The following is a 27,079-nucleotide window of genomic DNA, read 5'->3' as shown; positions in this document are numbered from 1 at the left end:
ATGGCGGACGGCTTTCTCTCGCACCCGGGTTTGGAGGTAAGGATACTCGGCAACCTCAGTGAGGATACCCGACTACGCAGGCTACGCAGCAATCCGGCGATCTCCTATCGCGTGGACTTCTTTTCCAAGGAGGCAAAGTTCCCTTGTACTGTACGTTTGACTGCTCGGTCTGGAGCTGCAATCAGAAACGTCGGCTCACGATCCTCTGCCGCTTCTTCCCTCCCCCCTCCTTCTCTTCCGGGTCACGATCCGATTTCCGGCGACATTTTACCAGCCACAATAAGCATCATCTAGAATCAACATTTTCTTTGCTGATGACTCCACTCTCTGCCGCTCCATTCCTCTTCACTCAGATCGGCAGTCTGCAGCCTCCTCACTCTCTGAAGACCTGGACAAAATCACAGACTGGTCAAACAAGTGGAACATGTCTTTCAATCCTGACAAATCTCACACTCTTACTATGTCTCTCCGAAAAGATCGACTGGACAACCCTCCCATCTACTTTCTCAACAATTCTCTCCAAGAATTTTTGTCGCTCAAGCTTTTGGGTCTCACTATCTGCCATGATCTTTCTTGGGAAAACCACATTTCCAAGCTGGCCTCCAAAGCCAGTCGCCGACTGGGCATCCTCCGTCGTGCGAAGTCCTTCCTAGGCACACCTGAGCTCCTCACCACATACAAGGCTTTCATCCGCAGCTCAATGGAATACTGTTCTCCCCTATGGGCTGGTGCTCCTGCCTCACACCTGGCTCGGCTTCACGCTGTTGAATCCAAAGCTTTCAGAATCATTGGAATCTCCCGCGATGAAGCTATCTCTGAGGGCCTTTCACTCACTCACCGCAGGCAGGTAGGTGGTCTTTCTGTCTTCTACCGACTCCTCTCCGGCCTTGCTCCCCCCGCTCTCTCTGTGCTCTGTCCCCCAAATATTCCTACAGGTCGCACAAGATCTGCCAGCAACCCTCTGATGGTTAAACTGCCGAAATCTCGGCTCTCTGCTCACCTTCACTCTTTCATTTCTCTTTTCTCCCGCCTCTGGAACAAACTCCCTCACTCTCTTCAATCCCACTCCACCCTCCAGGTCTTTAAAACAGCTGTTCACCACCATCTCTTATCTTCCCCCATCCAAAACCTTGATCTTTTCTATCCCCGATAATTTCACCCCAATGCCACTTTTTGAAATACCAACTTCTGACCTGGAAGTCCTTGGTGTCCTTGTGTTTTATACTTCTCCCACCCCCCAACCCCCCCACCCATTCCCACGCCTCCTCCCCCCGAGCCCTCTCCCTCCCACACATCTCCCTGCTCTCAAATGTTGTGCGCTCTCAAGTGTTTGTGTGCTTCCCATTCTCTTGTCTTCTGCTCCCTCTTTTTATATATTTTGTTTGTCTGGTTGATTTGTTTGTGAAGTAAATGTCATGGGGGGGGGGGGGGGGGGGGTTCTGGAATGTCAGCTCTTTCACGAGCCTCGATTCAGTATACAAATCCAAAACCTTGATCTTTTCTACCCCCCACTAATTCACCCCAGATCCACCATGTTTGAAATTCCAACTTCTTTCCTGGAAGTCCTGGCAGCGTCCATATGTTTTATACCTCTCCCACCCCACACCCCTTCCCATGCCTCCCCCCCAAAGCCCTCTCCCTCCCACAGATCTCTCGATGTCTCCATGTCTCGTTGTGTTTGTGTCCTTCCCCCTCTCTCCCCATCTTGTCTACCGCTCCCGATGTTATTTGTTTTATGTGTCTGTTTGTCTTTCTGTGTGATTAATGTTGGCTCTTTCACGAGCCTCGATCTTGTATACAAAAAAACCCAAAAAAAAACCATGATAACAAGAACCACCATAATTAGGGCCGGTATCCGTAACAATACTGAAATACAAAAAAGCCCCAAGCATGTCAGATTAATTAAATGGTAGTCATTTAAATACCTCTGCCCCTCTCCCACCTACATCAAACTTTCATGCACATATGCTGGGGCACAGTTTTAAGTGACATTGATTACCAGATTATCAACTGATTATCCGTTTCGGAGATCGTAATGTGTGCGTTTATCAGAATTTATTTCTTGTTCTTGAGTATGTAGTTTTCTTACTCATTGCACTGCGAACCAGTTAATCTAATCTAGTCTAACATTAATCTAAACGTATTTTCAAACCAGAAGGTCTCATTCTAAAGTCTAATCGTTTTGATTTATATTGTGTCCCTGTATTGTATACTACGACTATTAGTATGCACATTTTGAGTATTGTACTAAATATGTAACATATAATATGACGAATACCACTTCTGTTCATATCGATATTTAAAATTTCCATGTACGCGCGTTTTGTAATGTATGTCAGTATTTGTATCGTTATGGGAGAGCTATATAACACAACATAATAATTCCTATTCCTGTTTATCGATCATATACGTAAGTATGTGAATTGTTGAAACTAGGGCGTGCCCGTAAGTGCGTGATGTGACCGTACAATGAATGTATCGTCCCGACGCCGCAGCTCGGATGGCGCTGCAGTTAATCGGGCCTGTATCGGCAGAGTTATTATAAACGCGTACTACAATCGATCGTACCTTACAACAATCAACACAGATTGCAACGTCAAATAAATGAATACGCTCTCAAATGTGCCGTCCGAGGCAGCGTCTGCTCGCCACGTTCAGCATCAGTACGTCGTCACTATGACTATCCGTAAGTCCGGAAGTGACGTCCTCATTTGACTGTCCGGAAGGTCGCATATCGCAGTTACGATGAATCGCAAATTAGTTTTAATTAGTTTTAAAACATAGTTTAACGCCAACATAGCGCCAACATAGTTTGCCAACGTGAAATAAATGAATACGCTCTCAAATGTGCCGTCCGAGGCAGAGTCTGTTCGCCACGTTCGGCACACGTGATAGCTCGCTGCTCTCTGATTGGTTGAATCGTTTTTTGGACATAGCTCGGTAACTACTTCTCCGATTAATATGAAACCTTGAAAAGGCACATCCTCAGGTCCCCAGCAATATATCTGGCAAGTTTCAATTAGATCGGACCCGTGGTTGTCGAGAAACAGCGGTCACAGACAAACACACACACACACACACACATACACACAGAGATTACTGGAATTATAGATAGATGTGACAATTTCTAAAATAAAATATAGTTTAAAATAAATGTCACCCAGTGTTTATAAATATTTGAAATATCTCCATTAGCTTTTGCGTAAACTTCATTAAAACCGCCAACTCTGAGTTGGGATTGAGACCAAAACCACTTCGTCATTGTAAAGAAAGCAAACTTGTGTAATCTCATTTATTTACATCTTCTTCGAAATTTCATCCGCAAAAATAAGCACCACAAAAATGAATGGGTGATGCACATCATAACTTGCGGGGTTTATTCGAAAATTTTGATTTACGCTATCATGATGTATGATTACAACAATGTGATATTGATATTGTTACGGTCCGCAGATTAGATGTTATTTACCGAGCGGAGGTACCGCGGCCGAACAGTTTTTCCCCGACTCACCCGATTCACCCAGACGTTGGCCGTATCGCGCCACAGCTATTCAATAGGGAAACGACTAAGACGACGAATGCAAAGAGGAAGAAGAAGACGTACAGAAGAGTAACGGGGTTTATTATTTACACACACATCAGCAAAAAGAGCAGTCACGATTATTTACAGGGGACATGAAAAAGCAGGTAACACAGTGCAAATTACTAGCTTATACAGACTTGGTTTACTACCCAGGACAGCACGACAGAACAAATTCACGTACACGAATGGGGAACTTGCTGGCAGGAATGGCTGGAAAGGAGAGGAAGGTCCGGAGCTGGCAGCACGATCGGCGCGTTCGGCAGCCGCCGTCCTTTCGCGGCCCTGCTCCAAACTGCCGTCCAGGCCTCAAATGGCTGTCGAGTCTTGTTGCTGCTGTAGACACTACTGCTGCTGCTGCTGTAGACGCTGCCGCTGGCGAGCAAGGTGACGAATAGCAGGCTGTTGCGCTTCCCCGGATGATCTCTGCTTTTGGACCTCACAACTCAGCTCTTGTCGTAGCTCGTCTCAGATCTCCGCTCATCTCAGCCTTGGACCTTTTTGCAACTCTCTCGCAACTCTCTTTGTCATGTACCTCTCCACGCAGCTCAGCTCAGCCCTGGACCTTTTTGCAACTCAGCTCTCTTCTGACGACCCAGCTCTTTCCTTTTGCACCTCACCACGCAGCTCAGCTCAGCCTTTGACCTTTTTGCCACTCTCTTTGGGGAACGTCCCGCCGCGGGTTATATAGGCCCCGCCCCTCAACCTTTGCGAACCTCCTTGATCTTTCTCTCCACCCCCTCTCCAAGTCCAACCCCTTGTTCGTGGTTGGTTGAGTGGGGCTGACTCAATCCTCCCCTCTATGACGAGGTGGGGACCCGCCTTTCTTCCCCAACCCTGCCTCGTGGTCAATGGCGGCTTTGGAGGGGATGTAATTGCCAATCGACGAAAGGGGGAATGGAGGTTTTTGGGAATGGGAATGAAGGGAATCTATCTCTTTCACTTGGTGCAATGGAGTGTCATTCTAATGGAAGACAAGGCCTTACTCTAAAACACATAATAAAGATATAAGCTACTGAACAAGGGTCTTATAGTGTCCTGCAATGTGGTGTTTCATGGAATTAACTACCGGGACGCCCTTTTTACCTTTACACAACTCTGGAGGCAGGAGGGGCCACATCCAAACAATGTTACACAACAATTTGCCACAATACAATACACACAATCAAAAAAATGCAATCCTCATATTCGCAACAATATCAAATCTCAAGAAAAGAAAATATACACTCTAGCTATAGATTTCACGAGTCGTTTCTTCAAACATGGTCTGACACATGTAACGTCTTCACGGTGAGCATCAAAATCTATCAATAATTACTATATCAAGTGTTCAAGTATGTCTTTAAAAGATTGAGAATATGTGTGAGTCTGCACTCAATATGTGTGAGTCTTCAATAATTATATTGTAATTATATTTCAATTCGGAGTAACAGGTTCATGTTAAACAACTGAAATAATCATTATTTATATTTAAAAATCACGCAATGCCTTATCTGCTTTCTGTATACTAGGGCATTGCCCGTACGTGGGTGCCCGTTCCTTGCCAAAAAAAAAAAAAAACGCTACCCGTACGCTCTACCCCGCCCGTACGCCCGTAAACAAAAAAAACAACGCTCTTCGCTTCCGCCCTTCGCTCTGACTGAATTGGGAGAAATAATGCGCATAAGAAATCGAATTACGTACCGTAATGGCGGTCAGCTCGTAACGCGCTCAGCTCCGCTCGTCTCACATCGGCCACGCCTACGCAACAAAGCGTTCTGTGATTGGCTGCCGGAAGTGAAGTCGTCACTGTCCGGAAGTTCGCAAATCGCAGTTACGATGAATCGTTTTAATTTAATCGCAGTTTGAATTCGTTTTAAAACATAGTTTAACGGCAACATAGTTTTCCAACGTGAAATAAATGAATACGCTGTCAAATGTGCCGTCCGAGGCAGAGTCTGATCGCCACGTTCGGCACACGTGATAGCTCGCTGCTCTCTGATTGGTTGAAGCGTTTTTTGGACATAGCTCGGTAAGTACTTGTCCGATTAATTACAAACCTTGAAAAGGCACATCCTCGGGTCCCCAGCAATTTACCTGGCAAGTTTAAAGTATATCGGACCCGTGGTTGTCGAGAAACAGCGGTCACAGACACACAGACACACAGACACACAGACACACAGACACACAGACACACAGACACACAGAGATTGCTGGAATTATAGATAGATTATATAAATTGTGAGAATACGATAAATAATGCGCGTATTGAAACGCCAAGAGCTTATTTGTTGAGAAAATGCTCAGCAAATATGTTTTATTTAATGGAAATGTAAACGAGAATGGGGGGCGATTCTATTATGATGGGGGCGAGAAACGTATCCGCGGGGGGGGGGGGGGGGGGCGAGTTTATACCGGTGCAGATTCGCCGGGGGGGAGAGTTTATACGGGGACGGATTTATTTCGCGACACCGGCAAGCTGACCAAGCAGTTTTGGGGAACTTGAACTTTTGTTTTTATGCAAGCAGTGGAGGCTCTAGAGTTTAGACTGCCACAATGCAGCTCAGGGGAGCTTGCAACCTGATTAGAAAAATGTCAAGCAAACAAAATGAAATACAAACAATTTACTTCAAAGAATGCAAAACGATACAATAAGCAAATCATATAAGTGCGATGACGGACTTAATTTATGAATCATGACAGACTGAAACAAGAACGGCACTCAGTCGAGAGCATACCTCCGCCTGGTTGGCCATGTCACTCAGTGGTGAAGAATCACTGACAAAATTCAACAATTCTCATATCCGAATCCATATTCAGATCTTCACCAAAACCGATTCTATTTGTCCTTGTCAGACACCCTCCGGTCCACCAAGTTTCGTCCAAATCCGTCCACAACTTTTTGAGATATTCTGCAATGTATCGTTTTTGGCCCTGTCTCCCAATGATGAAAAATCGCTGCAAAAAATTCGAATAGCCTGATCCAAATCCGGTTCTTCACCAAAATATCATCATTTCGTCCTGGTAACATACGCTCCATCTCTGCCAAATTTCATCCGAATCCATCCACAACTTTGAGATATTTTGTTCATAAACAAACAGACAGACAGGGGTTAAAACATAACATCCATCCACCTTTGGTGGCAGAGGTAACAACTAACACAGGCCACATACATCCGATACGAAAGGCCGACACAACATCACACACACAGACCCTCTATCTAACCCAAGAAGGGAAAGGGAAGCAAAAGAAAAAAGAAAAAAAATATTCGCATGGAATTCAAATAAAATGAGATATGAGGATGGGAATGGAATGGGGTTCAGGCTTGTTTGAAGGTCAGATTCATCGATGCTCGTCAGAGCGGGGCTTGGTGGGAACAAAGTGAATGGACCAGTCATCACGCTCTGCGATTCCTTTCTCCAACCTCCTTCATGCAACACATCAAATCCCTCAGCTCAGGAAGTTCATCGAGTTCGACTCCCTCGTAAAGCACACGTCGAGCCCGTTCACAGCATGAGGCACCGATTGTCCCCGCAGAGACCCAAAGAAGTGCCCTTTTCCACGGAATAACCCCTTTTCCTTTTTGTCCACCTGCTTCTTGCACACTGCATCCTTCAGAACGTTCGTAGAGATGCAGTCCCTCACACCAACATGCTTAAGCCGTTCACGCCACGAGCAAGGATTCTCTTTGTAACGTGCCGCCAAGACCCGCTCTTCTTCGTCCTCTTCTTCTGCCTATCTCCTCCCACACGTTCTTGCTTCAAAGAAAAAGAGTTGAATCCTTTCCAAAGCTGTTTTGTGTTCCACCACCAACAGTCAAAATCACGTGGAGTAAAGGGAGTGGATATGGGGTAAACCTTTAGAAAAAGTAAAAATAATTACGAAAAGGTCCTATTTGGGATCCACAGTTGACCTGGCATTTCTTGCGCAATCCACCCAAAACAACACCAATCGTCGTCTGTGCATGCTTTGTAAACGATTGACAGTCCCACAAATGTAACAATATGAATCATGAAACGACGTCACCCCGACGAGATGTTATCATTCCTCAATACAGGACAAGGGTTGTTGTGACCATATAGTCAGGTTCACTATGTCAATAAATTCTATTTCGTTCAAAATCATGGTAGATTAGCAAACCTATACATTTTTGGAAAGGTTATCGCATAAGGAAACTAAAAATCAATGTTTACATTTGGAGAGATACCTGTATGGAGGCCATTTTGGATTTTCAAAATGGCCACTGTAAAATACATATTTTGTTCTATTTCTGCCTCTAATTACCCTAAAAACTTTTAAAAATATACTAAACCTATATTTTCAGGGACAAGGAATCCAATGAAAGTATCAAATTAGTGTTATGGGGAATGGTAAGACACGAATCAAAGGTTTTGAATTGCAAAATACTGTCTTTATATTCGCGATAAGTTGCATAATCAAATACATGTTATCATTTTGTACAGGCAGTTAATAACATCAAAATGTGTCACAATAATTCATATCACCAAACATACACAGGCAGTCAGCAAAATCAGATATACACAAGCAGTCAGTATAACTTCACATCTACACAGGCAGTCAATGACAAAATATACACAGGCAGTCAATGGCATCAAACATACACGATTACAGAATATGCCATTTAGAGTTCGTCATCACTGTCCTGTGTGTCGTATCCGACAATATAGTCCGCATCGTTTTCACAGTCCGTTCCACACAAGCAAAGGTCGGTCAAATTGATTGGCAAATCGAATTGGTCGAATGGTCGAGCGAATCGAATTCGATGAATCGAATCGAATCGAATCGATCGAATTGGTCGAATGGTCGAATGGTCGATCGAAGCGATTGGTCGAATGGAATTGGTCGATTGGTCGAATCGAATTGGTCGGAATTGGCAAATGTAAACATTGATTTTCAGATTTTCCATGTAATAACGTTTCCAAAAATGTATAGGTTTGCTAATCTACCATGATTTTGAACGAAAAAACATAGTGAACCTGACTAATAAACCAACTCCACACATCCTTCCACAAATGTTTCACGCGGGAGAGCCGGCTGGCTTCCCCCCACATCCCCATCATGGCACGGCTGTTCTCAACACTGCACTGAACAGTTCAATTAATTTTAACACAGTGTAGTTTCTACCACATTATAACTTTCACCATGTGATTGACGACTTAAATGGTATTTATTTTGTAACATCCTCGCATCCAGTCGTGTGTATCTTCTTTTTGTTATAAAAGAGCAAACGTATATGGTTACGTCGCTCTGCATGTGTTCAGATGCGACTAAAACGTCTTCTTCTTCTTCTTCAAATAAAATTACCACCCTCTTGATTAACCCTCTTAATTGCGTGAAGACTGCTGAGAACCCTCAGACCTTTGATGACCCTTTAATTTCCCCAAGACCCTTCAGACCACCAAAACCCCTGAAGACCCAAAACACCCCGAAGACCCAAAACATCCCGAACACCCAAAACACCCCGAAGACCCAAAACACCCCGAAGACCCAAAACACCCCGAAGACCCAAAACACCCCAAAGACCCAAAACTCCCCGAAGACCCAAAAGACCCCGAGACCCAAAACACCCCAAAGACCCAAAAGACCCCGAAGACCCAAAACACACCGAAGACCCAAAACTCCCCGAAGACCCAAAACTCCCCGAAGACCCAAAACTCCCCGAAGACCCAAAACACCCCAAAGACCCAAAACACCCCAAAAACCCAATACACCCCGAAGACCCAAAACACCCCGAAGACCCAAAACACACCAAAGACCCAAAATACCCGAAGACCCAAAACACCCCGAAGACCCAAAACACCCCGAAGACCAAAAATACCCGGATGACCCAAAAAGTCCCAAAGACCCTTAAAGACACCGAAGACCCTTAAGACCCAAAAGCCTCTGAAGACCCAGAAGACCCAAAACACCTCAAAGACCCAAAATACCATTGAAGGCCCAGAGGATCCAAAAGATCCTGAAGACCTAAATGGCCCTGAAGACCCAAAACATCATGAAACCCAAAAGACACCGAAATGGTCAAAGATGCCCACCCCTCTGAAACGACGTGTGGTGAGGTGCGCGGAGCGCGCCGAGTCACGCTAGTATGTATAATCACGCAAGCGTAATATATAAAACAAAGTGTGTGTATGTGTGGTGTCCAAATGTAAGTGTTAAATTTAACTTCCACGCCCCGCACGACACTCCGACAAGCTAAGATGACTAATAAACAAGGGATCTCGGAAAGTCAGACCTGATGGGATACAAGATACTGACACAGACAGAGCAGCGCCGACTCGGACGTGCGTTCTCGAGCTTGCCCCGCAAGAGACCTCCCCTTCCCCCGATGCTGAAATAATCAGAATCACTACAATTTAACACAGGTGGAGGCTAATGAACTTGGTGTGTGATTTTGAAGGTGCTTGGTTACACCTGAGCGAATTTATAATTGCTATTATATGGGGGTGGACACTTATCCAACTAAGAAATTCTAGTTTTGTATTTTTTATTAATTTTCTGAAATTTGCATAATTTGTTTTTCACTTGGAAGTTGTGGGTTGCGATATGTAAATAAATTGGAAAACGTCTGATTTAATGCAATTTAATTCCAGGCTAAAGAGCAACATAAGGTGAAAAACTTTGAAAGGGGGTGTAGACTTTCTATACAATATTCTGATAATGACTGTTGAGAAATGCTCCTTAAAATTGAGTTCGAGTGTGATGTTTTATTTTCAGATTTTATTGTGGCTGTGAAGGTGGAGTCCGAGTGGCTGGACCAGTCTTCCTCGTTCGACAAAGGTTTGAACGACAACAATCTTCATGTTGTAGTTCTTTTTAGTTATTTTTTACGATAAAATGAGAACGCTATGTTTTTTTTTTTGCCAATTGAAGTTTCTGGTTGATGCGAATCAGGGGGCAGTCATAATTGCTTTATGAGTGACTGTTGGGCAGTGTATTGGTTCAATGCAATGTTCATGTGAATTATTATTGATCATTTATTATTATTAATGATTTTGTGTTGTTGAGATGGTGTTGATTGCAAAAGTTAGAGTAAAAAATGGAAGGGTATATTGTAGTTGGATTTGCAAACCATGGAATTATTTATTTATTTTTAAATTTAACTTTATTTTTGTTTGTTTGTTTTTCCTGCAATGTCAAGGCTCATGAAAGAGCGAGAACACTGAACAGATGAAGACGCAGCAGTATATAGAGGGGGGAAACACCAACAGCAGGGTTGAAGGAAAAAATAGAGCAAGACCTGGACAAATAATGGGTGTGGAGAGGAATGGGGGGCAGGAGAGGATGCATGGAGTGGACAAGATGGATACAGAAGCAAACTGTCATGAAGGAAAAACTGGAAGTTTGGAGGGAGATGGGGTTGTGGATGGCCGGTTGGTTGCGGGTTGGGGGGTCAGGAGGTTAGCCGGTGTGGAAAATATCATGGTTTTGGATGGGGTATGATCTGAGATGGTGGTGAACAGCTGTCTTGAAGACTTGGAGAGGACAATGCGATTGAAGAAAATGTGGAAGTTGGTTCCAGAGGTGGGGAAAAAAGAACAAACTAGAATGGCACTCAGCAGAGAGCATACCTCCGCCTTGTTGGCCATATCACTCAATGGTGAAGAATCACTTAAAAATAATTTTTTAAATCATATCTGAATCCATATTCAGGTCTTCACCAAAATCGAATCGATTCTTCCTTGTCACACATGCACACCCTGTCCACCAAGTTTCGTCCAAATCCATCCATAACATTTTGAGATATTCTGCAATGTATAGTTTTTGGCCCTATCTCCCAATGGTGAAGCAACACTGAAAAAAATTAAATCATTCTCATATCCGAATCCATGTTTAGAACTTCACCAAAATCGAATTGATCCTTGTCACACATCCAACGGCTCCACCAAGTTTCGTCCAAATCCGTCCACTCCTTTTTGAGATATCCTACTTTGTATCGTTTCTGGCCCCACCTCCCAATGGTGAAGAATCACTTAAAAAATTCTAGTAGCCGAATCTGGATCTTCACCTAAATCTAATCATTTCGTCCTTGTGACATACGCTACGTCGCTACATCTCTGCCAAATTTCGTCCGAATCCATCCACAATTTTTTGAGATATTTTGTTCACAAACAAACAAACAAACAAGCAGACAGGGGTGAAAACATAACCTCCATGCACCCTTGGTGGTGGAGATAATGAGCAGGGGTGAATCATGATCTTGATTAATGTAGTTTCACCAGCAGGGGGTTTATGGTGGACTGCGTGTACCCTGCAGAAACCTGGGGGGAACAAAGCACGGAAAGAGCAGAGGGTGCAAGACCAGAAAGGAGACCCTAGAAGACAGAGAGACGACCAAGCTGTCTGCGATTGGAAAGCGATAGGCACACTGACTCATCTTCGTCACAGTAGATTCCAATAATATTGAAGGTCTTGGTTCTATTGGCGTCAAGCTTAGCAAGGTGTGAGGCAGGGGCACCGATTTCCCAGGGGGAGAGCAGTACTCCATCAAGCCTCAGATGAAGGCCGAGTTTGTGGATATGAGTGCAGGTGTGCCAAGAAAGGATGTTGCATGATGCAGGAAGCCCAATCGGCTGCTGGCTTTGGAAACCAACTTTGAAATGTGGTTTGCCCACTGACAATCATGCCTGAAAGTGAGACACAGGAATATGAATGACTTATTTACACCACTTGACTTTTTCACATTTTCTTGTGTTTCACCTTGAATTCAAAATTGATTAAATGGAGATATCTTTTGTCACTGATCTGCACATAAAACCCCTCAATGTCAAAGTGCAATTTTTGGGGGAATTTTTTTTATAAACAAATTAAAAATGAAAACTTTAAATGTCTTGCATCAATAAGTATTCTTGGGAAAATGCCAGGGGCATAGAAAAGGCCCCTTTATGTAGTATGCTCCATGTGGCAAAGTACATTATAGAAAAGAAGGGACATTCCATAGCTTGTAGAAAATGCCAAACAAAACAAAATAAGGGGCATTCAAAAATCTTGTGTGCATGCTGGACTCCCTGTGTGTTCTGAGGAGGAACCAAGTAATGCTCTGGAAAAGTTCATATTAGGGTGTGCCCTACATCTGGCAAATAAAATTCATTTACTTCTTCATGCAGGTGTATGAATCAAATTAGCACCTCTTTGTATGAACTGGTGTCTATTTACTTCTGTCATGTCTCTGTTTATACAAGTGCACATTCGCATAAATAAATTTAAAACAATTAACAGACATTTGAACACAAATAATCATAAAAATTCCGGAAGCGGTCAAAGTTGGTGGTAAGGCTTCTTCCTCTTCCTGAACGTCATCATACTTTACTCAGAAACGTGATCAACTTTGATTGATCAACATTCAGCAGCACATATTCAACGAAAAGGTAAAATGATGATTTGACATTTGTGATGGATTCTGATTTGGATGTAAATGCTTTTCCATTATATTTGCCCTCATTTCAAATATGTTCATGTGTCTTTTCGCTTTGCATCGCGGGGTACTCATGCAAGTACCACATATGAAGGGGCCTTTTCTGTGCTGCCGGCATTTTTCCCAAGAATGTCCCTTCTTTTCTATAGTTTGCCACATGGCACATACCAGATAAAGGGGCCTTTTTATGCCCCTGGCATTTTTCACAAGATATATTTTAAATACGAACAAAATGCATTTGTTCATTGTACAAGACTTTATTCAAGACAAAACAAAAGACTTGAAGAAGGAAGGGGAAAAAAAGATTCAACCCAGATGGGATTTTAACCGACAATCCGAGCTTGGGAGTCTGATGCTTTATCCATTAGGCCATTGAGCAAGCATGTTCGAATTTTTTTTTAAATATATTGTTATGTCGGAGGGTAAAGGAATATCTAGGGCCAGGTAGATCTGTGTAGGTAACATGCTTCGACTGTCGCGATAGGGAATCTACCCTGTAATTTCTATGTGTAGTCCGGTTTGTCGGGATAAGCTGTATTGATGTCCCTGCTACGATGGAGCAGGGCGTGCTAAATAGTACAGGGATTATGGAAAAGATTCCTTTGTTCATCGTCCCCTCTGTTGTCAAACCTGTGTCCCTTATGGCAACGCACTCATTTAATCACTTAGATAGGTCCTCAGTGCACTCATTAAATAATTCCCCTCCCTTACCACAACGACTTTGGAAAACGGGCAGGAAGCCAGGCCGGGGCACCGCCAATGGGGCCGCAACCAGCCACACCACCAGCTGGCCTCGCAATCAGCCTCGTGGCAGGATAGCCACGCCCAGGGAGCGGGTAATTGGTTGGAGCGGGAGGCACTCGACAAATGGGAGAAAGCCAGCAAGTGCGAACGTTCTGGAGGTCGAGTGACGAGGCTCTGGTTGGAGAAAGAAAGACCTGACGTCACAGGGCGAACAGTAAAACTGCCGGCTCGCCGGGATTGCGCTCTCATCTCTGCTGGCCTGGGCTGATTCGTGTCCTTCCTTCCTCCCGTGCTTTTGGTGCTGGTGCTGCTTTTGGTCTCGGTGCTTTTGGTGCTGGGAGCGAACGGACCTCGTGGGCAGTCGATGAGGGGCCTGGAGTGGGGTGTTGGCTCGGGCCTGGTGGAGCGCGTGGGCGAAGCGGACGGGGGATTTCCTCGCGCCGGAACTTGGAGCCATGTTGAATGGTGGACAAGACTGCAGACAGTTAAGACGCACCACATTTCACACGTACATGACGGACAGTTATTTTTGCAATTCATTCCCCTGTCTCGTATTTGGAAGACAGTGTGCAGGATCCCGATTTAGGACATTTTATTACCGGCGCGTATTTCCCTCTCCCGTGATTCCTTGTAAATAAACTCTTGCACAATTTTCCCTTTCCATTCAACATCTTGTGTTCGTTGAGTTAATTCCCCTGCAGGATCGGAGCTGCGGTTGGATCGCTATCGGTAAGTGCTTCCGCCTCTTCCTCTTCACTTCTGCCTCCCGTGGTTTGTAGCCGAATCCGTATTTGGTCGTCGCCTCAATTAAAGCTGTTTGGTCATTCGCGAGCCCTGGTATTAACCGGCGGGTATTCGCACGACAACTGGTAGTCATGAGTGGGATAGAACCATGTTATAAATTTGGTGTCAAGAGTGCGGAGAATTTGGAAAGAAAATTTTCGTAGTCTGAGGCGATAAATTTGCATCATCGCTCGGTGCGCGGGACGCGAACAGGGCGTCAGTTAAAATTTAAATTTTATACCTGGTAAAAGCCGCGTGGGAAAGCGACCTCTTCTTAACGGATGGAGGAGGTGGGCAATATGGAAGAAAGGATGAAAGATGTGGGAAGCATTTGGGGTGAGTCAGATGTAGATGGGGGGGGGGGGGGGTTGAGCATAGTGATGGAACTTCCCCCGCCGTAGGGATGGCCCCCATAGACAACCAGGCCTTAATGCAATTTATGGCGCGATTGGAAAATAAAATTGATGGAATGAAATGTGAATTGAAGGGAGAGATGGGAGAAATGAACAATAAAATGGAGGCTCAGAGTGAGTAAATGGAGGGAATGAAAAATGAATTGAAGGGCTTCCACCTGATCCCGATAAACCTCCAGCCCAGCATGTGGGAAACATCCTCCATTTACCTCTTGGCACTCCCCATCTTCCTGTAGGCATTCCCCATTCACCTCTAAATTAGCAGTCTCCCGTTTTAATTTGCTTGCCATTCTCGGTGCAATTCCCAATTTGAGTTCCCCCCATTTCCGATTCAAATTCTGCCACCCTTGGCTCCTCCTGGGCCCCATTGGCACCGTTCATCCGTCCTTCCTCCAATTCCTTCGTCCATCCTTCAATTTTGTTTTCCATTCCCTTCATGTCCCCCTTCAATTCATTTTTCATTCCCTCCATTTGCTCACTCTGAGCCTCCATTTTATTGTTCATTTCTCCCATCTCTCCCTTCAATTCGCATTTCATTCCATCAATTTTATTTTCCAATCGCGCCATAAATTGCATTAAGGCCTGGTTGTCTATGGGGCCCGTCACTACAGCGGGGGAAGTTACATCACTATGCTCAACCCCCCCATCTACAGTCACGTGAAAAAGTAAGTACACTCCATGTAAAGTTTTAACTTTTTCAACATATTTCAACATACAGCTATTTGATCTTCATTTCAACAATATTGATGGATAAAGGTGATATAATATAACAAATATCATGAAACATTTACATTTTGTAGTCCATTGCATAATTTAAATAAACATAAATACAAATTTTGCATGTGGAAAAAGTAAGTACACCCTTGGCTCTAATCAGTGGTATTGCCCCCTTTGGCAGAAACAACCTCAAGTAGGCGTTTCTTATAACTGTCGACCAGTCTCTGACATCGACTGGGAGAATTTTTTGCCCACTCCTCCATGCAGAATTCTTTCAGGTGTTCGATGTTTGAGGAGTTTCTTGCATGCATAGCTCGTTTCAAATCCCCCCACAACATCTCGATGGAATTTAGACCCGGGCTTTGACTTGGCCATTCCAGAACCCTCCATTTCTTTCTTTTCAGCCATGCCTTGGTGGATTTACTGGTATGTTTAGGGTCATCGTCATGTTGCAAGGTCCACCTTCGGTTGAGCTTCAACTTTCCGACAGATGGCCTCACATTATCCTCAAGCACCCTCTGGTACAATGAGGAATTCATAGTGGATTCTTTGATGGTGAGCTGCCCAGGCCCTGATTCAGCAAAGCTGCCGCAAACCATAATATTTCCCCCACCATGCTTTACAGTTGGTATCAGGTTCTTGTGGTCAAATGCTGTCTTTAGTTTTCGCCAAACATGTCTTCTGGTACTGTGGCCAAATAGCTCCACCTTTGACTCATCTGTCCAGAGCACATTGCTCCAGACGTGCTGGTCTTTGCCTCGGTGTTCATTGGCAAACTTTAGTCTTCCCCTGATGTTCTTTCTGGACAGCAAAGGTTTCCTCCTGGAACACCTCCCATGTAGATCAAATTTGTGCAGCCTCTTTCTCATGGTAGACACGTGCACTTTGACATCAACAGTGGCAAGAGCTACCTGTGGGTCCCGTGATGACATTCTGGGGTTATTAGACTTCTTTCAGCATCTTGCGGTCTGCTCTCGGGCTGAACTTGCTGGGGCGGCCTGGCCTGAACAAGTTGGCAGTTGTTTGGAATCTTCTCCACTTGTAGATGATCTTCCGGACAGTCAAATGATTGATTTCAAATTGTTTGGAGATCTTTTTAAATCCCTTCCCAGACTCATAGGCATCTATAGCCTTCTTTCTGAAGGCCTCAGAGAGCTCTTTTGATCTAGGCATGGTGATGCTGCACACTTCAACAACAAAGAGCAAACCAAACTGAATGTCAGAGGTTTAAATAAGACAGGTTCCTCCAAGATCCTCTCTAAAGATGTTCTAATCATTTGCACCTGAGCTGGTGCACCTGATTCAAATTTTAGGTATTTGAAGTAGTGATAAATGTAGGTGTGTACTTACTTTTTCCACATGCGAAATTTGCATTTATGTTTGTTTAAATTATACAATGGACTACAAAATGTAAATGTTTCATGATATTTGTTATATAAAATCACCTTTGCCGGTCAATATTGTTGAAATGAACATCAAATAGCTGTATGTTGAAATATGTTGAAAAAGTCAAAACTTTACATGGGGTGTACTTACTTTTTCACGTGACTGCACACCCGACTCACCCCAAATGCTTCCCGCATCTTCCATCCTTTCTTCCATATTTCCCACCTCCTCCATCCGTTAGGAAGAGGTTGCTTTCCCACGCGGTTTTTACCAGGAATAAAATTTAAATTTTAACTGACGCCCTGTTTGCGTCCCGCACACCGATCGACGATGCAAATTTATCGCCTCCGACTACGAAAATTTTGTTTCCAAATTCTCCACACTCTTGACACCAAATTTATAACAGCGTTCTATCCCACTCCTGACTACCAATTGTCGTGCGAATACCCTCCGGTAAATACCAGGGCTCGCGAATGACCAACCGGCTTTAATTGAGGCGAGGACCAAATATGGATTCGGCCATAAACCGCGGGAGGAAGAAGTGAAGAGGAAGAGGCGGAAGCGCTTACCTATAGCGATCCAACCACAGCTCCGATCCAGCAGGGGAATTAACTCAACGATCACAACATGTTGAATGGAAAGGGAAAATAATGCAAGGATTTATTTACAAGGAATCTTGGGACAGGGAAATACGCGCCAGTAATAAAATGTCCTAAATCGGGATCCCGCACACCGACTTCCAAATACGAGACAGGGGAATGAATTGCAAAAATAACTGTCCGCTGTGGACGTGTGAAATGTGGTGCGTCTTAACTGTGTGCAGTCTTGTTCACCATCCAACGCGGCTCCAAGCTCCGGCGCGAGGAAACCCTCCGTCCGCTTCGCCCATGCGCTCTGCCAGGCCTGAGCCAACGCCCCACTCCAGGCTCCTCGTCAACCGCCCATGAGGTGAGTTTGCTCCCAGCACCAAAAGCACCAAGAAGGACCGAGCACCGCTCCAAGCACCAACGCCGGGCTAGCGATCTCCACACGAGGTGGATCTCCAACACGAGACACAAAGAGACAGGAACGGCAAGAGCGTGGGAGGAAGGAAGGACACGAATCAGACCAGGCCAGCAGAGAAGAGAGCGCAATCCCGGCGAGCTGGCAGTTTTACTGCTCGCCCTGTGACGTCCGGCCTTTCTTTCTCCAACCGGAGCCTCGTCTCTCGACCTCTAGAACGTTCGCACCTGCTGGCTTTCTCCCATTTGTCGAGTGCCTCCCGCTCCAACCAATCCCCCGCTCCCTGGGCGTGGCTATCCTGCCACGAGGCTGGTTGCTAGGCCAGCTGGTGGTGTGGCTGGTTGCGGCCCCATTGGCGGTGCCCCGGCCTGGCCGCCTGCCCATTTTCCAAAGTCTTTGTGGTAAGGGAGGGGAATTATTTAATGAGTGCACTGAGGACCTATCTAAGTGTTCAAATGAGTGCGTTGCCATAAGGGACACAGGTTTGACGACAGAGGGGACGACGAACAAAGGAATCTTATCCATAATCCCTGTACCATTTGGCACGCCCTGCTCCCTCGTAGCGGGGACATCAATACAGCTCATCCCGACAAACCGGACTACACATAGAACTTATTATAGGGTAGATTCCCTGTCGCGACAGTCGAAGCATGTTACCTATACAGATCTACCTGGCCCTAGATATTCCTTTACCCTCCGACATAACAATATTAAAGGGGTATAAAGTGTGTATACACTGTATATTTCGTTACATTTATTTTTCTATATATCTTTATTATATTCTCCGGAGGTGATTCTGTCTGTTGAACATCTGTCCGGGGGTGTGGCTTCCTTCTTTGAGAGAGTAGCTCCACCCATTCTGGAAGAGGCTTCAAAAACAAATATCCACCATTTTATTTACTCACATAGCTTTGAAGCCTGTTTTGTTCGGCCCATGGTGTCTTGCTCTCTCTCACAGTTTTATTTCAACTCTAATTCGATATCTCATTTCATTTTTCACAGTCGCTAACATGGTTTTGGACTCGGTTGAAAAAAACCGGAATAAAATCCGATTAAAGTTTCCGTTTATAGAACGAAATGCATTTTCAAAGGCCTATAACATAAAGTCCATTGACACTCTCTCACACCTTTATCTCCACTATAACTCACCATCTGATTTCATTTTTATCGATGGTTTTAGATTCGGTGTCAGCAATAATTGATAACATTCACGCACACCTGGGGAATTGCCGAGATATATGAAAAAAAAATCACGGCACGGGCTGTCATACACCGCTTAAAATAACCGACGGGAAAATGGCGAGATATTTTCAAAATTTGTGGTGGACTTTTCCATTTGATGACAGTCGTCACGATGAAATATTTAATTTATACGTCATCACAATAATGTGGAGAAAGGGGTGAAGCTTTGTTCACGTATCATCACAGACAGCAAATTGCCGAGATATCTATCTATAATTCCATTAATCTCTGTGTGTATGTGTGTATGTGTGTATGTGTGTTTGTATGTTTGTCTGTGACCGCTGTTTCTCGACAACCACGGGTCCGATATACTTTAAACTTGCCAGGTATATTGCTGGGGACCCGAGGATGTGCCTTTTCAAGGTTTGAAATTAATCGGACAAGTACTTACCGAGCTATGGCGATTTAGCCGTTCGCCGTTCGCTTTGGCGTTGCGAATGGACCAAACCATTGCATGTAAATAGAGGGGGGGGGGGGGGTTCTGTGGTCGTTGCGAATGGACCAAACCATTCATGTAAATAGAGGGGGGGGGGGGGGGGGGTTCTGTGGTCGTTACTGCCACGTGGTTTCAAAGTTTTTTTTTGTTGTTGTTGTTTGCACGCATGTTTTTTTGCACCCACGTACGGGCACGCCCTAGGATGTTTACACACACACACCCCTACACAAATTTTTTTTTTTTTTTTTTTTTGGCAAGGAACGGGCACCCACGTACGGGCACGTCCTAGCTTATATATAGTACGGGCATGCGTTACCGAGCTATGGCGATTTATTTACCCGTACTCGCAAGCCGTTCGCTATGGCTTTGCGAATGGACCAAACCATTTCATGTAAATAGAGGGGGGGGGGGGGTTCTGTGGTCGTTACTGCCACGTGGTTTCAAAGTTTTTTTTTGTTGTTGTTGTTTGCACGCATGTTTTTTTGCACCCACGTACGGGCACGCCCTAGTATTAAATAATTGCGGCTTTTCACGGAACGATATATCTTACACCGCCCAAGTACAAAGACAGGAAATTGCCGAGATTTATGAAGAAATCGCGTCGGACGTTTCCATCGTCACGATGAAATGTTTAACTTATACGTAGTCAACAATGTTGGGAGAGGGGCGAAGCTTCGTTCACGTATCGCCACAGACGGCAAATTGCCGAGATTGTGTGTGTGTGTGTGTGTGTGTGTGTACATGTGTGTGTGTGTATATATGCATGTGTATATATGTGTGTGTATGTGCATATGTGTATATGTGTGGATGTGTATATGTGTGTGTGTGTATGTGTGACCCACTCCCATGTGTGTGTGTGTGTGACCCACTACCCCATGTGTGTGTGTGACCCACTACCCCATGTGTGTGTGTGACCCACTCCCGCGTGTGTGTGTGTGTGTGTGTGTGTGTGTGTGTGTGTGTGTGTGTGTGTGTGTGTGCACGCGTGTCGAAGAGAGACACAGAAATGTGAGTAACAGAAATGAAAAAAAGAGGTGTGTGTGTGTGTTTGTGTGACACACTCCCCCTCCCCCCCCCCACCCCCCCTCCCCGTGTGTGTGACCCACTCCCCTGTGGGTGATCCACTCCCTGGTGCAGTGTGCATGATGGGGGCGGGGAGGGAGAGGATTTGAGCTCTTGAAGTCACATTTTACATGAGATGTAATCACACATTTCAAACTGTATTTCCCATTTGCACGCACATGCATTCACATGTTATCAGAAGTAAATACATTGTGGAGATTACATCATTTTTGGTCTCTAATAAATTGCCAGTAATCATTTTGTAAAACGGAATGTGCAGCATCAAACTCAAGATGTCCAAATATCACACACATCCATGCCCGTGGGATTCCCACGGGTGACCCCACTAGTCATATTATAACAGAGCAAACGTATATGGTTATGTATGGACCAAAAGGTCTTCTTCTTCAAAATAAATTATTAACACCCTCTTCACCCTCTTAATTACGTTTAGACTACTGAGACCCTCAGACTTTTGATGACCCTTTAATTCCCCCAAGACCCTTAATACCACCAAGACCCCTGAAGACCCAAAATACCCTGAAAGACCCATAATGCCCTCAAAGACCCCAAATACCCTGAAGACCCAAAACACCCCAAAGACCAAAAATACCCTTGAAAGCCCTGGGGATCAAAAAGACCCTGAAGACCCAAATGGCCCCGAATACACAAAAGACCCCAAAGACCCAAAATACCCAAAATACGCCGAAGACGCAAAACACCCCGAAGACCCAAAACACCCCCGAAGACCCAAAACATCCCAAAGACCCAAAACACCATGAAGACCACAAAGACCCTTGAAGACCCTGAAGACCCCGAAGACTCAAAACACCCCAAAGCCCCAAAACACCATGAAGACCCAAAAGACACTGAAATGGTCAAAGATTCCCATCCCTCTGAAACGACACGTGGTGAGGCACGCGGAGCGCGCCGAGTCACGCTTGTATATAAAAATATTTAATGAAGCAAAAACTATAACACTCAGGTGGAATTTGTTTCGAACACCATTAACGAGACCTATTGGCCAATGTATATTCCAAGTTCGAGCTAGTTTTAATGTGGAGCCCTTGAGATATGAGTGCCAACATATTTTGGGTGGACGGACGGGTGGACGGATGAACAGACACCAACGTGATTTCGACGGTTTTCAAAATAACACTCAAGAATGCGGAAACAAGCCGTTGATGAAATTTGGAACCCATTACCTGGATGTATAAAACAATTTCTAGTGTTTAAAGTTCCCAAGAGCATAATGAGCTCCATCATTGGGAAATGCAAGAATATAAGATTGGAGAACCCCAACCTCGCCCTCTCCCAGGGAGCGCAACTGTTTCTCCGGTTTTGATCGGATTAAAAAAGTCTGATGTGTATGTTTGCAAGTTTGTAGCAGATGCTCCATAAGCCTTAGAAACTTGAAAAATATAAAGTTCAGTTTTAATGTGATGTTTTTCTTTTCAGAATTGATTGTGAAAGTGAAGGTGGAATCTGAGTTTGAGGATGACTCACGATCTCAAGAGAAAGGTCTGAACCACAACAACATTCTGCTTGTTCCAGTTACAGAAAGTCATGTGTGTGTGTGTGTGTGTGTGTGTGTGTGCATTGCACAGGAGGTTGTGAGAGATGCTGTTGCACTTGTCTTTTAAGGCCACATGGTGACTTTTGGCCATGTTAAAATGACCCAGCTCATTAATAACGGATTCCTCTCTGCATATTGAAGCATCACTATATTTGTTTGAGATGTTCAGGGTAAACGTGTGTTTCAGAGGAGGAATTAATCTGTAAAACTATTCGGGTCAAATACATCATCATTCACAATGCATGTTCCTCTTGAACCAAACCAAATAAGGAGAGAGGCTAGATGCTAGAGCTTCGTCACTGCCACGCATTCGTAAATCCCCACAATTCCCACCTCAAGCAAAGTTAAAATATAGCAAAAAGCAAGGTGTTGACACCTGGAAAAGTATTGCCTCTCTACTCACAGTACCTCTCTGAATGGATAAACCAGCCAACTTGCGTATTTATTTCGTAAATTAACATTTTAAAGAGTCTCACCATCCCGAATGACATGCCCACGAGAGATGGCAAACAGGAGCATGTACACTGGGCATTCGCCAACAGGCCTCGCCATGCCTTGATTCTTCTTCATATTGCCAATGAACACTTTTCAGAGAAAAGCAGAGTATTGTTTCTCCGAGAGGGCTGGTACCCCTTTGTCCTTCGTCTCTTTTCCAGATATTACAGACAGAAAAGTTATGAAAGTCATTCTGTGTTGGGGGACATGGAGAACAATGGATGGATTCAACAGAATGTTCATCAAAGTATGTTAACCACCATAGGAAGCAAGGAGAAACTGATGCCACAACCATTAACACATGGTGGGAGCAAGCCTCTGATTGCGACACACTGTCCAGAATGATCGGAGCAACCTCTGAAAAGATCGTTTGTGTGTGATCAGTAAATGTCTGATTCATTTGGGGAGATGCGCAATTCCTCTATTTTTGAATCTTTCCTGTTCAATCTTATTGAGCATATTTGGGGCCAATCTTCAATCTAATTTGAGTGAAATATATGTCAATTTTGTAAAGTTGGTGCGAATTAATGATGATTTTTGTGACTTGTCTTTGCAGGGAAACAAACGAAACTGGTTTCTTGTTCAAACTGTTCCCAGTGGTTTGACACGGAAGTTTTCAATCGGCCCCCGACTCGGAGTGTTTGTCAAGAAACTGACGAACCTGGCGGCGTGTCTTTCACACGCAGATGTAAGCGTTGTACAGAGCCCCTCAAGAATATCCGAGGAAATGAGAGACAACACAAGTGTTCCTTGTGTGACAAATCATTTATAACATTGTCATCTTTAAAACGACATCAAGCAATCCACACGGGCAAGAAGCCGTACAAGTGTTCGTTTTGCAGCAAGGCATTTTCTGATTCATCACATTTGCGTCAACATCAAAAACGTCACACAGGAGAGAAGCCGGACAAGTGTTCGTTTTGCAGCAAGGCATTTGCTGATTCGTCATATGTCCGTCAACATGAAAAGATTCACACAGGAGAAAAGCCCCATCAGTGTTCTTTATGCAGCAAGGCTTTTACTACTTCATCACTTTTGCGTCGACATCAAACGATTCACACAGGAGAAAAGCCCCATCAGTGTTCTTTATGCAGCAAGGCTTTTACTATTTCATCACTTTTGCGTCGACATCAAATGATTCACACAGGAGAAAAGCCCCATCAGTGTTCTTTATGCAGCAAGGCTTTTACGACTTCATCACTTTTGCGTCGACATCAAACGATTCACACAGTAGAAAAGCCCCATCAGTGTTCTGTATGCAGCAAGGCTTTTGGCACTTCATCATACTTGCGTCTACATCAAATGATTCACACAGGAGAACAGCCCTATCAGTGTTCTTTATGCAGCAAGGCTTTTATTACTCCATCACAGTTGCGTCAACATCAAACGATTCACACAGGAGAAAAGCCCCATCAGTGTTCTTTATGCAGCAAGGCTTTTACGACGTCATCATACTTGCGTCTACATCAAACGATTCACACAGGAGAAAAGCCCCATCAGTGTTCTTTATGCAGCAAGGCTTTTACGACGTCATCATACTTGCGTCAACATCAAACGATTCACACAGGAGAAAAGCCCTATCAGTGTTCTTTATGCAGCAAGGCTTTTATTACTCCATCACTTTTGCGTCGACATCAAACGATTCACACAGGAGAAAAGCCCCATCAGTGTTCCTTATGCAGCAAGGCTTTTGCTACTTCATCATACTTGCGTCTCCATCAAACGATTCACACAGGAGAAAAGCCCTATCAGTGTTCTTTATGCAGCAAGGCTTTTATTACTCCATCACATTTGCGTCAACATCAAACGGTTCACACAGGAGAAAAGCCCCATCAGTGTTCTTTATGCAGCAAGGCTTTTATAAGTCCAGCACGTTTGCGTCAACATCAAACGATTCACACAGGAGAAAAGCCACATCAGTGTTCTTTATGCAGCAAGGCTTTTACGACTTATTCATACTTGCTTCAACATCAGAAACATTCACACAGGAGACCAATAGTAAGAACAGCAAATGATAACGAGGAGAAAGATTAGGCAAACAGCAGAGGAAGAAGAGGAAGGTGACAAAAAATTAAAAATGAGCCGCAACAACTGGAATAAGATCAAAATAGAGGGATGAGGTGAAAGACCATGACTCCCTGGAATAGAAAAACAACAAACGGAGAAAGTTTTTTTTTTCACTTTTTTTTCTTTTCTTATTTTGGATACGGGATCGAGGCTCGTGAAAGACCTAACATTAATCACACAAAAAAATCAAAGAGACACGTAAAACATATAATAAGGGGAGTGGTAGACATGATGGGGAGAGAGGGGTAAGCACACAAATACAACATTTGAGAGCAGGGATATCGGGAGATCTGTGGGAGGTTGAGGACTTGTGGGGAGGAGGCGTGTAAAAGGGGGGGGGAGAAGCATAAAACACTTGGACACTGCAAGGACTTCCAGGAAAGAAGTTGGTATTTCAAAAAAGTGGATCTCGGGTGAATTTGCAGGGGTAGAAAAGATCAAGGTTTTGGATGGGTGAAGATAAGAGATGGTGGTGAACAGCTGTTTTAAAGACCTGGAGGGAGGGGAGGGATTGAAGAGAGTGAGGGAGTTTGTTCCAGAGGCGGGAAAAAAGAGGAATGAAGGAGTGAAGGTGAGCAGAGACTCTTGATTTTGGCAGTTTAACCAGAAGAGGGATGCTGGCAGATCTTGTGCGACCTGTGGGAATATTTGGGGGACAGAGCACAGAGAGAGTTGGGGGAGCAAAGCCGGGGAGGAGTCGGTAGAAGACAGAAAGACCACCAACCTAACCTGCCTGTGGTGAGTGAGTGAAAGGCCCTCGGAGTTAGCTTCATCGCGGGAGATTCCAAAGATTCTGAAAGTTTTGGTTTCAACAGCCCTTCAGAACCATTTAGAATTAAACAGTGTGTTAGAAAGTTTTGTCTACTTTATTTTTAACGGACGGATGGAAGGAAAGACATCGGCTGATATTGAAATGGCTTCACAGCTTAAAATGAACACTGAAATATATGTGATATGAATGAAAAATATGTGAAAGATATGTATTTGTAAATGACGATCCGAAAGATTTGTGACATTAAACGACCCAAAACCAATTATATTCCTCTTTTCTTCTTTTCCTCACCCTTCTCTTCCCATTATAAGGGATGAGGTCCAACCAAGCTGCCTCGACCACAATACTCCACCTCTTCCTCCTGCCCTCAACCATCTTTTTCCACTCTCCAACCACCCCACCTCATTGATATCCCTGCTGACACAATCCTCCCATCTCAAACAGCCAATCTCTTCATTCCTCCTACTTTACTCCCTTAACATACCCGCTCTCTTTGCCATTCTCTCTTCCTCCGTACACATCAAGTGTCCAGTGCACTTCAGCCGGCTTTTCATCAATCTCTCCGTCAAGCTCAACTGCACACCAATCTCCTTCCTCAGTTCATCCACCCACCTTCTGTCCACCCTCTTCACTTCTGCAATCAATTTTCATGATATCTTTAGGGCTGCCATCAAGCCTCCACCCTTCTCCACGCATTCGCACCCACCAGAAATCCTGCCTCCAACTTTCCATCCAACTTTCCGAAACTGCCTCCAACCTACCATCACCGGTCTCTGTTGCCCCCAGATACTCAAACCAATTTCCCTGTCTGATCTCCTTCACCTCTCACCTGATACTGATTTATTTATTCTGCTGCCTGACCCACATCACCTGAGTCTTTGCATTGCTTCAGCCCATGCTTCCCAAATGCCCCTTTCCACTCCCCCAGTACTTCCTACATCACCCGTCTTATCTTATTGCATCTCCATTGCACATTCACTCCACCAACATAACTTCTGCTTCCAGCAATCCTATCCATCTCAGTGTCGCCATCACCATGGTTCTCAGGACAGTGTCATAGGCCATTTGCAGGTCCACAAATCCCAATGCCAATTAACCTTGCACCTCCAACTTCTTCTTCCTCAGCGATGTCAGCATGAACATCCCATGCGTTGTCCCTCTTCCCTTTCTCAACCCCTGCTGCTCTTTGCCGATCTCCAACTCCACACTTCTTTTTTTCTTTTTTTTTGTATACAGAGTCGAGGCTTGTGAAAGAGCTAGCATTTATCAAACAAACAAATCAAACAAACAAGCAAACAAAGTATTGAAGGAACTGCGCTCCAACCCGAGTCAAAAGAATTGACGCGACCAAAGACGGAATTCGCCCGAGTTGCTTTATTGAAACAAAACAG

At 44.5% G+C, this 27,079-nt stretch overlaps 1 protein-coding gene across 1 annotated transcript; it reads left to right on the top strand.

The window, feature by feature from the left end:
• Positions 1 to 24,883, top strand: LOC137411784 (uncharacterized). Its single transcript, XM_078777305.1, has 4 exons — positions 1 to 58; positions 10,296 to 10,358; positions 22,237 to 22,299; positions 23,406 to 24,883. Exons 1-4 carry the CDS (start codon positions 1 to 3, stop codon positions 24,881 to 24,883), a joined length of 1,662 nt encoding a protein of 553 aa, XP_078633431.1.
• The last annotated feature ends 2,196 nt before the right edge of the window (positions 24,884 to 27,079 follow it).

Source organism: Myxine glutinosa, chromosome 5, assembly GCF_964187855.1.
Source record: "Myxine glutinosa chromosome 5, kmMyxGlut1.1, whole genome shotgun sequence".
NCBI lineage: Eukaryota > Metazoa > Chordata > Myxini > Myxiniformes > Myxinidae > Myxine > Myxine glutinosa.
This window is presented reverse-complemented; position numbering and strand designations above follow the sequence as displayed.